The sequence below is a fragment of the Hermetia illucens genome, chromosome 5 (assembly GCF_905115235.1).
Source record: "Hermetia illucens chromosome 5, iHerIll2.2.curated.20191125, whole genome shotgun sequence".
NCBI lineage: Eukaryota > Metazoa > Arthropoda > Insecta > Diptera > Stratiomyidae > Hermetia > Hermetia illucens.
Genome location: NC_051853.1, coordinates 116050342 through 116063932, shown reverse-complemented (window position 1 = coordinate 116063932; position 13591 = coordinate 116050342). Strand labels below are relative to the sequence as shown.

At 41.6% G+C, this 13591-nt stretch overlaps 1 protein-coding gene across 2 annotated transcripts in view; it reads right to left on the bottom strand.

The window, feature by feature from the left end:
* Positions 1–2575: 2575 nt before the first annotated feature.
* The window catches only part of LOC119658353, an 81069-nt gene continuing 70053 nt past the window's right edge, over positions 2576–13591 (bottom strand). For both annotated transcript variants that reach the window (XM_038065711.1, XM_038065712.1), the window contains exons 12-13: positions 3194–3420; positions 2576–3132 (exon numbers count right to left, since the gene is read on the bottom strand). In XM_038065711.1, coding sequence (XP_037921639.1) covers positions 2979–3132; positions 3194–3420 — 381 coding nt within the window. In that variant the 3' untranslated portion in view covers positions 2576–2978. The remainder of the gene's footprint in view (positions 3133–3193; positions 3421–13591) is intronic.

Genomic DNA, 13591 nt, shown 5'->3' with positions numbered 1-13591 from the left:
CTCAGCATTTTATTTTTGTTTTACTGAGGATAGTACAGAGTACGTTGCCTCAAATCCTCCTCCTTTACCTGGGCTTGGGACCAGCATATTATGTTAATAGCATGGCGGAGTTCCGGCATAGAGGACAGTCTCGTGCATATACATGCCAAGTTCCATGAAAATCTAACTATTAGTGTCAAAGTTATAAAAGTTCAAACTTATCAATTTCGTGCTAATTAACAGCATCCTAAGCCATACAAATAAGATGCTGACGTCATAATTAACGAGAATAATTGAAATTCGAGTAAAATATTAAAATTCCATTCAAGAAGAATCTAATTCTCCCTAGCCCTTTTTAAGGTTTTGTGTAAACACAAAACCTTATTGTAAACACAAAACCTTATTAAAATCGGTTTACTGTCTGTCTGTCTGTCGGTCACACGCATTTTTCTCGGAGACGGTTGTAGCGAATGGCACCAAATTTGGTAGAAAGGTGGGAACTGTGAACGCTCACGCATATAGTGAGTTACATCCTTTTACGTCCAATTTAAGGAGGGGTCCCCATACATGCAAAAGGGGGGTGTACATTTTTTTTCATCAAATATAGTCATGTGGGTTATCAAATGAAAGGTCTCGGTTAGTACTTTTCGAAGCCCGCCTTTGACATTTGTTGAAAAGGTGGGGAGTGCGGGGGGTTGAAATTGGTCATTTTTTCAAAGAACCCATTCTCGGAAAGTACCCAACCGAAAAATCTGAAAAAAATCAGAGAGCTGCCACTATATGGTGCCTAGGCTTCGAAATAGCCTTCATACCGATACCTGTTCAAATAAAGTTAATAATAGTACATTACAGTAATTTTTAGTAATTGACAGGAAAACCCCCCTTATGTTCACCCTAGAATCACAAAATTTTGTAGCAATGTAGGCTACAGCATGGAGCATGATTCTGCCAAATTTGGTGAAAATCACACCATTACTAACAAAGTTATACTAGGTTAAAACTGTCGCTTCTCTGCAAATTCAAGACTATGAATGTCAATATCCCTTAAAAGTGTAAATTTTCACATAATATTATATATGCATACTTTACGTGCTACATGCTAATGGGACAAATGCACACTCAAATCTCTTTATAAAAGAAATGCACAAAACGTTTCATACCTGAAGCGTCTAGCTTCCGGTTTCCCGACTTGTTTATATTTGATGTTGGTTAAATTGTTGGCATTTGCTAATAATATTAAGCTCAGTGTGTGAAGCGTATGAGGTTGACCATTATCAACACAGGGCTTTCCATCAAATGATTTATTTAAATCGCTTTCTAGAAAATAGAGGGCAATGGAATTTCTAGCTATATTACACGGAGCTGTCGTGCACTCGTCGCTCCTCACATCTTTTTCTTTTTCTTCAGCCTTCAGTTCAGAAGCGGGGTCGGCGCGTGGTGATCGGTTTCGTCATTTTATTTTATTAAATGTCTGATCAGGATGTAATCTCGAGACCCTTAAATCCCCATCCAGCGTGTCAAGCCACCATTATTTTGGCCGGCTTTTTGGTTGCTTACCATTACTTTCGATGTTGTGACCAATATTGGTTGTTGAATTCTCGTTAGCGTGAATTACGTGACCACACCATCGAAAACGCCTCTCTTGCAGTTTTTCCACGATCGGTGCAAACCCGTTCGATCGCGGATATTCTCATTTCAGACGTAATCAAAACGTGTCACGCCACCAGTGCAATGCAACATCTTCGTCCCCATTACCACAAGACGCCGTTCATTGTCCTTTATAATCGGCCAACATTCAGAACTATAGAGAGCGGCAGACGGACGACATTGCAGTAAACTTTAGATTTGGGACGTGCGCTGATACGTCGATCACAAAGAACACCAGTTGGGGAATGCCACTTCATCCAGGTAGCATTAATGCGTGAAACAATTTCATTACGCAGTTCTCCATTGGCTGATAGCATTGACTCGAGATATTTAAATCACTGAGTTCTGGCAATGGCATTAACCTGCCCTTCGAGATATTTAAATCGCTCAGTTTTGGCAATATCAGTAATGGGTCAATGCTATAAGCCAAAACCTTTTATACCTCAAGCTTTCGGTTTCCCGACTTGTTTTATTTGTGGTTCTTTATGAGTCCGTAACTCGCCCCATTCGCTTTATAACGACCAGAGTAATTAAATTTTATTATAGTCGACCGAAAAACTAAACTACACCGGAATGATGAAATGCGCTTTTCAGTTTTGTGGAATACCTTAATCCACTCGGTTGACTATAGGCAATTTGGACAATCATTTTGAGTATTTCTCAATTTGAAAGAATAAAAGCTTGTTGTTTCTTGTTCGTTGGTGTGAATGTTTATTATTGCAAATACCGATATTTCGGGAACTACTTGTTCCTTTTATCAGTGCTAACTTGTTAGCAAGCTTTTATTATTTCAAATAATTAATCGTTGAAAACACCGCATAATTTCACTCGGATATTTCTCAATTCTGTGTTCGTTATTATACTTATTAACAAAAACCTGCATTTAGGGCGTTTAAGTAAGTTTTGTTTTGTAACTCCAAATAAAAAATCTAAACTGGTAGGTTCATTTTTTTTTTTATTTTTGCAAGTATTCATATTTCGGCGAATAGTTGTCGCCTTCCGCTGTGTTTGAGTTTATAGTGATTTATTCAATTTTATCTATCAATAATTATTAACTGTGATGGCTTTCAAAGTCAATATAATTTATAATCCATTTTTTAGATTTCTTTGATGGTAATATTATGTTTTGCATTTAAGTGAATAAATTTAGAAAAAAACGTGAAAAATAGCAAAGAGTTGCTAGTAATAATGATCAATATTTGCACCACTAATCAATAAATATTATCATTAAATAATTTTTCTGAAATAAAAGTTGTTTCTGTTTCACATTATTATTTATGTGGTTTCGAGTTAAAATCTCCTAAAAATATAATAGAAAATGAAGAAAACACCCATGTGAACGTTTGTCTATTTTATGATTCCAAAATTTTGTTAATGTTCGTTAGTTCACGAGTACTCCAGGGTTCTAGTGGATCTGGCGGTGAGTTTCTTGTGCATTTGAACTGATTAGGAGCGGACTTTCCTCTTTTGGATGCAGCTTTCTTTTCGATGTTATCCGGAGATATCCTGAAAAATACAAAAAAAATAATTATGTAATAATGCTGTCTTTCGTCATAACATATTGTACCTGTTCTTGTTACCCCTCACTCGATTAGTTTTGGATACTTTGCATTCGGAAGGTTGGGACTGACGTTCTTTCAGATGAAGCTGCTCAACTTTTCTCCTAACATCACTGACTGCTACCGGCTCACTCGGTTCAGTAGTGACAAATGTATCTCTCCCCTCTTTATTAGATTCGCCATCAAGTTGTATACATGCTCTAACATCTGCGGTTCCTTCTTCGGGGCCGTTACGCTGTATTTTGACCAAAAATTAAGAATTAGAAAACTAAAATGAAACCTCATTCGTTCAACAATAAATTCTTCATGTAAAAAGAGCCCTAGTAATATAATAGTAATAAATAAGTAAACGAAATGGAAAGTGAAAGTTTAGCACTTTTGATATGTAAGTTGCTGAAGCAAGTATGCTAATTTATTCATTTTGATATGTACTGACAGACGCTTTAGGGTGTAGTAAAATTATTCTGTAGAAACAATTTTGCTAATTATAGTAAGATTTCCAGTATTATGCTATATATGATGAGCTATATCACAACATTTTATGACTAAAACATGAACTTTAGGGGGATCTGCAGTAGATTTACAAAGTATACCAGCAGACTATTATTAACTTTATTTCAACAGGTATGGGGATGGAGGCTATTTTGAGGTTATTATATAAAAGTGCCACAATTATTGTTTCTCAATTTTGCCATATTATTTACATAATTTATGGGTCCAAAAGCCTAAATAAAGGAGTAGGAACTGAAGCTGTGGGCCAACAGGATTAGCAGATAGATATTTCGAATGTTGTTGATACGAGCGGATGGATGACGCCGCCGCTGCTCTCCGCGGCTTTTCTAGAACTCGCCACGAGAGTGGAGAGCCAGCGGTGAGGGAGTCCCGCTGTTTGGAGACAGAGGGACCGCATCTCCCTTTCGTTCCAACCGTGATCACACGCACTCTCGCATAGTAAAGTTTATATGAAGTGAATTTGCGAATGTAGTCGCCTCTGCTTTATGAATCAAGAATTTTCATTTTTTTTACTTTTCTGATGTTGGAAAAATATTTTAAGTAATAACGAATAAACAAACTGTATTTTACTCTTCTTGATCATTTTTGTTATCTTTATAAATAAATATATAAAAAGAAAACCTTCAAGCAATTCTGAGCACATTAAATTCGGCGTTTCTTACTTTTTAAAGGAATTTCATACATTTTGTTTCCATGCAAAGAAAAATAAGAATCGCTGACCCATAAATATTGTACCGGTCCAGGGAGACTCTGTGGAATTCAAAGTCCCAATTTACTTATTTATTCCGTTATCGGCCCTCAGCAAAGGTAGAAAATTTACCCCGAAAAAGGCAATGCACTTAGTACTTTCCCCAGTAGAATAAAATGTTAAGATCAGGGGATGACACAAACATATATATATAGTTTCCGGTGACAGGTTCCAAAATAAATATCATGCTAATTAACAAGCCCTGGGAGAAATACTAGTCTAGAAAAATACTTTGTTGACGCGGCATGGGCAGGCGCGGTCCGGTCGAGAAATGTACAAAGATGCTTGACGAATGGATAGTGTCAGAGCATAAGCAAAATAGTCCGCTCTACACAATTACATGACTGCACCCTCCGAAAGGGCGCATCGATATCTTCGCTCTACAAGGAATTCGATGGAATGGTGCCAAAAGTTACGATATGAAACTTGAAAGCGGTAAAAACGGCTATAAATTTCTCTACATTAGAAGCCCACGCATTCACTATAATCGGTATTGTTATCTCTTAGGGTCTCCGTGACATCATTAAAGGAGTCGAGCGTTTGATGAAGTCCACTATTATTTCAGTTGACCGCACGATTAATTTCGATATTGGGAAAGACGCCTAGTACTTGTCAGTATATCGTTTAGTGAACGGTTGTTTCTTCCAGATTTTCTAATGGGAACGATAAGACGCAAATCAACTATATTCTCATAGGACGTAAAAACATTTCGACGATTACTCCCTACCAGAGGGGGCAACTACCCCAGTTTAGTGGGAGTTTTCAATAAAGTCTAGGCACCACGAATAGTAAGTCCGGTGTAGATTAATGCCAGAGTGTATAATTGTCAGTCGTTAGACCTTGAGTTCAATCTCTCGTTAAGAAAAATTTTCTTTTAGCGATTTTTATATGCTTTTGTGCATTGCGATATGAAGTCATGGAAAAAGCCTAGTCTGGGATGTTCTTCACCAATGCAAAAGGAGCGATTATTTAGTAGTCTGGGACAATGGCACATTCAAATTATGCAAGACGAGTTTTTGAAAAAATTCTCTGAAGAAGCAACAGAAGCAAATTGGTAATGTGAAAGAAACATTCCAAACGAAACGTAAGCGAAGGCGCGCCGCAATCACAGTAAAACTACTCGGAAGTTAGCGAAACCTGACAAAAATGACAGCCCAAATCAAAATAGATTTGCACTGCTTAGATTAATTGGGAAAAGCACTTACCACGTAGTCCCACTCATCAAAGGTTCGATCCATGAAACGAAGGTTCAAATATACGACGATAACAACTACAGAGCGGTGATAGTTAGTTTTTTGAAAAAGAAGGTAGAAAGTACTACACATACCAATTGAAAAGCTCCAAGGGCATTACAATATTGCTAAGAGGATTCGAACCAGGAGTGGATTTGTCAGAGATCAAAGAAGCTTTGAATGATGAAATACTTGAGGTGAGGTAAGCATATAATATTATAAACCGCGATAAAGTTCCCTTGCCGCTCTATCGAGTGGAACTCGAATCTGATGGATTAACATTTAAGAAGGACGAAACGTATCCAACGTATAATCTACGCTATCTATTTCATTGAAGAATTGTCGTAAAAGAACCGCGTAAAAGGATTGGCCGGTTCAGCAAAAGAATTGTCAAGAATTTGGTCACATAAAAACATACTGCAATCTACCCAGTGTTTGTGGAGATGTGCACGCAACAACTAATTGTAAGAAAAATAAACTATAGCAATTGTGGTGGACCACTCACGGCTAACTACAGAGATTGCCCAGTCTATGCTGAAATTAAGCCAAAATCGCAACCGAAACAACGAATTCAACGTGCCGTTCGATAGTCCAGAAACAAGGCGTTCAAGGGGTCCACCCAAAGCCAAGAAAGTGCAAGAACCCCAACCTACAATCTGGAAGGGTTTCTCCTGACGTTTACAGTAAAATAATTTAATTAAACCATTTTTGTTTTTATTTAAATTAATTTATTCAATCACAACTTTTATAATCCTATTAAAATGATCTTAAGCGAGGAGTTCTTCCCTCCTCGAATGACAAGCAAAATTTTTTTTTTTTAATTTTCACAGTAGGTCCGCTCTTTCCAATTGGCTTCGTGGCATGATGACTGCAGTGGCATCCGGAGTGCGTCCCCACCTGAAAATGGGTACATTCCTCTGGAGTGTGGAGCGCGGGTTAAATGTGACGAGATGGCGGAGGTGGTTTGAATTAAGGAATGGCCTCCTGAAGTAGGCGCAACAAACCTTTCCAAGGCCACCTCTCCTATCGAGGACCACGTCGCCAGGGAGCCGAAAGTTCTCCCCGTACACTAGCTCAGTAGGTCTGTAAGCAAACTCTGCCCGGACGGTTGTGCGGAGGCCAAGCAGAACAAAAGGCAAAACCTGCGGCCAGGACGGTTCGCCGTGCGCCATAATGGCTGCCTTCAGCGTCCAATGCCATCGATCTGTTGTCTGCTGACGTTTCAATTCCAGGAGCGTTCCGAGCTCCGAGAAGAGCGCAGATTCAAATCGCCTTGCATGGTCTGTGATGACAGTGGGAACACCAGAGCGCGGAGTCCACTTCCAGCAGAGGGCGTCAGCATATGACTGGGCTATTATGTCCTTCAGAAGTATTGTCTCAGGACACCGCGTTAACTGATCAGTGATCATGAGGTAATACTGCGAGTCTCGTAAAGGGCTATAATGTCGAAGTGTATAGTGTGGCGTCTAGTGACTTTACAATTTTGGTATGCCATGCACTTTCTGGCCCAAGAGTTTACGCTCTTGTTCATGGGCAGCCAGAAATATTTGCTGGAGACTAACCGGCTTTTTGTCCGAATATCAGGATGCGCAAGATCGCACACCGAGCGAAACACTTCCTTTCGAGAGCGGTCTAGGTCCCTTTACAAATGTCTCGAAGTAGATAGAAGAATGTGAGCCGAAAATAGGGAATTCCTTGAACTTGCATTTGGAGCCCGATTCCAGGCTCTGAAGAAGTTCTTCATTCTTCTGAGCTGCAGCCTTTACCGGAAAATCGACTGTGGCTGTGATGTTGTTCCCGGAGATCCGGGAGCGGGATTCAAATGTTCTAAGAAGAAATCCAACGGTTGCCAGCTTTGATCCACCTTTGGTGCAGAACAGCAACTGCTGCTCCGTGAGGCATTGACGGACACGGCCAGAGGTGCAACTTACTGGAGGAATGCCAAAAGAGCAGCGTCTACTAGCTGTTGCTTAGTGTTTTCAAACGCTTAGATGGTTTTTTATGGTGCTGGGCATCATTCGCTAGTAATGTTATGATATTTCTGGAGGAGTACGCGAATACATAGACCGGTAGCGTCCTCAAAAATAATAGAAAGAGTCTTGTTGTTAGAGCAGGGTGAAATTAACGACCGAAGAGACGTTGTGGCTCTATCAGGGACCTACGCTGCATATTTATCAGTAGTCCACAGTGACACAGGAAATTTGTGCCTAATATTGGGGCACTGATGTCAGTCAGGCATTAGGGGAAGAACAAGCCGAGATGAGTAGTCTACATTCATTCAGATCGAACAAGAAGAATAAAGATAGGAAAACTTTGAGACCGTTGTTAATTTCTCTTATCTAGAGTTGAAAATCACAATCGATAACAACTATGACGACGAAATCCGCGCACGGTTGTCGGCTGCCAATAGAATCAATTTCAGCTTACAAAACCTATTCCGCTCGAAACGTCTCATCATAGGGTCAAATCTCTTACTGTACAAAACAATGATCTTGCCAGCCCTCATATATTCTTCCGAGTCTTGGGTTCTTAGCAAGAAAAATATAACGATGAAGTTTATAAGCGATACCACAACAGTCTGGCTGTGGATAAATTCCGGCTCAACAGGTTGCGGCGGACGGATCACCTAGTCCGTATGGAAAGTCTATAATCTATGGTAGAAAAAGAAGACTTGACAGACCCTGCCTGAGGTGGAGCGATGGCTTAGGTCAGGACACCAGACAGCTTTTAGGTATATTGAATTGATGGACTTCGACGCAAAACCGAGTTGTGTGGAGTCCCTGGCAAAGGCAAACCATGTGTCACGTCTACTTGCCTGTAGTCGTAAGTCGCGATGAGCGTGGAGTTTGCTGCTTGCAAGTCATGTGTCACGTCTACTTGCCTGTTGTCGTAAGTTGCAATGAGCATGGAGTTTGCTGCCGCTAATTTTAGCTGCTGGGGAAATAGTTTGTTGGTTCTGGAGATGTAGAGGATCGAGCCTTCCGTGTCTGTGTCTACCAGATAATTGCATCTACCAAGGGTGCCGTATACTGATGTGTTACTGCACTTCGGGTAGACATCGGCGCGGCCCCCAGCAGATTCGGTTTTTTGGAGTCGCGTTAAAAGTGCGTGGGCTGGTACATTTCGTGCATTCATCCGCAAATCAACGATAATGCCAGCGCACGCCGGAGTTCGATGTATACCGGCGCGGCTACCCAAACGCCCAATTCTCGAGGCGTGCATTGAGCAAATTCGAGATCGCTCTCGAACTCATAGCGTCTACAGCCGCTGTTAGTCTAACCACATTGTTCGTAAGCGTCGCCAATAGGCTACCCGCCTGATTTTCACTAATGACGGAAATTTTTTCTATGATGCAATCTGTTTCGGCGATATCCTAGGCGGCCTCGTCCAGGGGCTATTCTGCTTGGGCATTGGCCAAGCTCGCGCACTAGCTCCTGGATTTTACTTTGGTGGCCGTGGTTGCTCTCGTTCCGGGCTGCCGAAACTTAGCTCTGGAACGGTATGGTATTCCTAGTTCTGAAGAGGAAAAGCTAGTAGATTTAATACTACCACTTCCGTCGTTGCTCCACTGTGAACTTCCGAGTCTTGAACTTATTACAAACACCCGCGTTTCCACTTTCAAAACTTGCTTTATTTTCAAAAAACCATATTATACTTTAACTGCTCTATTCCTAATTTACTTATATAATTTTCACTATTCCTTACTAATGGTGAATTAGAGAGCAACCGCGCGTGTAAAGTGTTCTCCATTAAAACACTTTAGCTCTTTTCGGAGACTTGTCGAATCCTAAAAAATCAAAAGTAATGTCATTCTTTAATTCATCTATCTTTGACCCTTCCGTGTTGACACATTAGTCCAAAAGTGTTCTTGTACACAACACGAGAACACTTGTTTATTATTATTTATTATTTTGTTGTTTGTGGCAAATCGACATCTGTTGCGGTTTACACAAATGTGAAGTGATGACACGGAAGAGAACCATGATGAGGCCAAATACACCATTTCGTCATTTGCATAGCATGTGACGTAACGACGGAAAAGGCTAAATGCGCAAGCTGATTATGGCAAACTTGTTTTTATTGCCTTTGGGGACCAAATGGAATGGAGATGACCAACTGCTGTTGGAAGGTCTGCATATACCCTGCTTAAGTAGTTGTTCAAACTCTTTCCGGGCAACAGCGAGCTTCTGGGGTGTTAGAGGACGCACCGCGGGGAATATTGGGGAACTAATAGTATTGGTATGCTGCTGGTTATCATGACGAGCGGTTGCATACACGCACGATGTCCGGCTTAAGAAATGGGGGGGTTTCGGGAAGCTGTGCGCCGCGGTCGAACTTAGGCGTTTACTGGTACCATCGTACCAGTAAATGTACCAATTCAATCACGCTTATCGCGAATTGAAAAAAAATGTGTTACCTAGGACGCGGCGACGTCTACCCGAAGCGCAGAAATACGTCGCCTTATGCTGTATTATCTAGTAGACACGAGCGCTTAAGTCTCCACCCCGCCCCCAGAACCAACAGCTCAGCAGCTGAAATTAGCGCCAGCAAATTTTACGCCAATTGCGACTTACGGCTACAGGCAAGTAGACGTGAGACTTGGCTTGCGTAAGATCTTCTCATGGCGTTGATTGATATCACTATTTCCATATTAGACGCAGCCTGTCAAACCTCACAACCTCACTTAGTTCGTCAGGGAAAATTTTAACTTGCCCACCCAGCATTCTTTCAATCGTTTTTGAAGACAGTGGCGACCCACGTATTCGAGCACATCTACTGAGGGCAGCCTCTCGGAACCAGTTAAGCACGATGTTCGCTACCACATGAACACTACTGGCTAATCAACCTTTTCGAAGAGGCGTCTTTTACCAACCCTGACGCTTGCTGTTGCGCGGAAAGAGTTTGAACCGCTACTTAGGCAGGTTATATGCACACCTTCCAACAGGAATGGCGACCATGTGGAGATTATAGACACCTATATTCCCAGAATTTAGGACCGGTACCCCATTCAACTCATCCAAGACTTTCCGCATTATTTAATAAACTGCCCTGTTTTCTCGACCTTGGATACCAAATCCCTGTAGCTCAACGCTCATTGGAATTGCAACGCCTATGATTCTATCTAGGCATCAAGTGTTTTCATTTTTCCCTTGAAGGCAGGTCGTTCACTGTGTTCACGGGTCATAAGCCTCTAACTTATGCCTTAAGCCCAATAAAGCGTCCAGTCTACATCAGCCAAATTACACCCAACATTCAAAATATGTCCGGTAAAGACAGCCTAGTCGCTGATGCTTTATTTCGGGTCTCTGAGGTCAACACTCTAGCCGCAGTTGATTTTTTGATAAACCCTATGGCCCAGAGGGATGATGCAATTTTTCAGAGTCTTAATTCGGACTCCAAATTCAAGTTTTAGGCTTCGGCTCACTTTCTTCTATTTACTGGTAGATCTCCGAAAAGGAACCTAGGCCTTATATTCTAGCCGCTTTGCTTAAGGAAATAGGTCGCTCGGTCCACAATTTTGCGCACCTCGGCATTCGGACAACGATCCATGTAGTCTCAAGCGAATATTTCTGTCCGTACATGGACAAGGACGTGAGCTCTGAGTGTATTGCGTACCAAAGGTGTAAGGTCACTAGGTATGCTAAGAAAGAGTTAGGTGTAAAGCGCTTCCACACCATACATTTCGACATTATAGGTATATTGGTTTATGCAGTGGCCTGAGGCAATACCACTGAAGAATATTACACCACATTTATCTGAGTGGAATTATGCGGTGTTTCCAACGAATAATTACTTGAAATAATAAAAATATTGGTATTTGCAAAAATAAAAGGTATCAACACTAGCGAATAAGAAAAAACAAGTTTTTTATTATTTCAAATTACACCACAGTTATGTGCTGAGGACCTCTGTCGAGAACACATTCCGCCCTTTGGTTTATTCTTTGGTTAAGAGATACAGTTATGCGACCCTCTTATACACTTTGCATGCCAATCATTGAATATGCTATGTAGTCGTCACTTATATATTTTCATATCATATATAGACATATCTTCCGAAAGGCAATTATCTTCGCTTGAGTATCGCTATCTATGACCTCAGACGTCACGCATATCACGCCATTGTTCGTTACAAACATGATGATTGGATTGAATCACAAACCTCAGAGAAATGCTAGGGCGTTCACCTCAGTCGACGCGGCAGGACGGGCCCCGGTCAAGAGTTTTTGACGCATGGACGGCGTCAGGACGTAAGCAAGTTAGTCCGAACAAAACAAACAAAACAAATACGTGTCTGCACGCTAAATGTTGGTACCCTAACTTGAAAGACCGAGGAACTCGCAAGAACCCTTCGGAAAAGGTGCATTGACATCTGCGTTCTGCAAGAAACCCGATGGTCAGGTGCCAAAAGCTGCGACATTGAACGCGAACGCGGTAAAAATGGCTATAAACTTCTCTATTTTGGTAGTTCACACACTCAATCTGGTGCTGGCATTGCCATCTCAGAGGGTTTCCGTGATGCCATTAAAGAAGTCGAACGATTTGATGATCGGCTGATGAAACTCACCATTATATCAGCTAATCGCACTATTCACTTCTTCACTGCGAACGCTCCACAGGCAGGTCGACCTGATGCCGAGAAAGATGCCTTCTGGCAACTTCTCACGAAAAGACTTGTCCACGTGCCTGCTGACGAGTATATTATCATTGCCGGTGACCTTAATGGTCATGTGGATGAAAAGGCAGACGGTAACAGGTGCCATGAGGGAAAGGGGTTCGGAGCGTGCAATAAGGGTGGCGTATAATCGATTTTGCGGACACCCATGACCTTGTACTTATGAATACATGGGTCGTCGAATCCAACATTGATTGCCGTTCTGCGAATTAAGCCACCGATAACACTTCGTGAGGAACGCATTGGCCCACGATGCATTAAATGGTGGCGATTTGGTGAAAAAAAAAGAAGAAACGATCTCATTCACGCGATTACTGACCATTACGAATGAGGAAGAATCGTGGAACCAAATGACACGATCTACAAAGCGGCCTCTGCAACCCTCGGGGTCGCCAAGCCGGGCAAGCGGGACATCAACCGAGATACTTGACTTTGGAATGATGATGTTGAAATTAATTAATTTCTCGACGATAAAACCCTTGCTAATTTGTAAATGTATAAGAATGCCAACCGGAAAGCAAAGAAAGCAGTCGCTGTCACCCGAGCCAACTATTACAAAAATCTTTACGATAAACTGGACACTCGGGATGGCGAGAGAGATCTGTATCGACTTGCTAAAAGCCGTAATGAACGTACACAGGATATCGAACACTTCTGTTGAGTTAATGACAAGAACGGTACTTTGCTTACCAACCGTCGAGTCGCAACGGCTAGATGGCGAGAATACTTTGAGCAAATTTCAACTGAAAAATTTGCTCATCCTCCACTTCCACAATAATTGCCGACATTTGTCAGCACAATTGAAGTCGAGGAGGCAATAAAACGAATGAAATTGCCACAGGACCTGACGACATCGCATCTGAGCTCTGGAAAGCGAAGAGCTGGGACGCAACACTGTGGCTCAGTGAATTCTTTAATCGGGTTATTCAGGAAGGAAGAACACCATCTGACTGGCAAGAAAGTACCACTGTTCCAATATGGAAAAAGAAAGGTAGTCCAGCAGAATCTTCAAATTACCGTCCGATCCGGTTACTTTCCCATACCATGAAGATTTTTGAACGCATTCTTGTCAATCGTATGCGCGAAATCGTTGAAATAACCGTGAAACAAGTCGAATTTGTCAAGAACTGCGGAACTACTGACGCAATATACGCTACGCGTTTACTCATGGAGAAACACCGTGAGAAGCGTCGCCCTCTTTACATTACATTTCTGGATCTAGAGAAAGCGTTTGACCG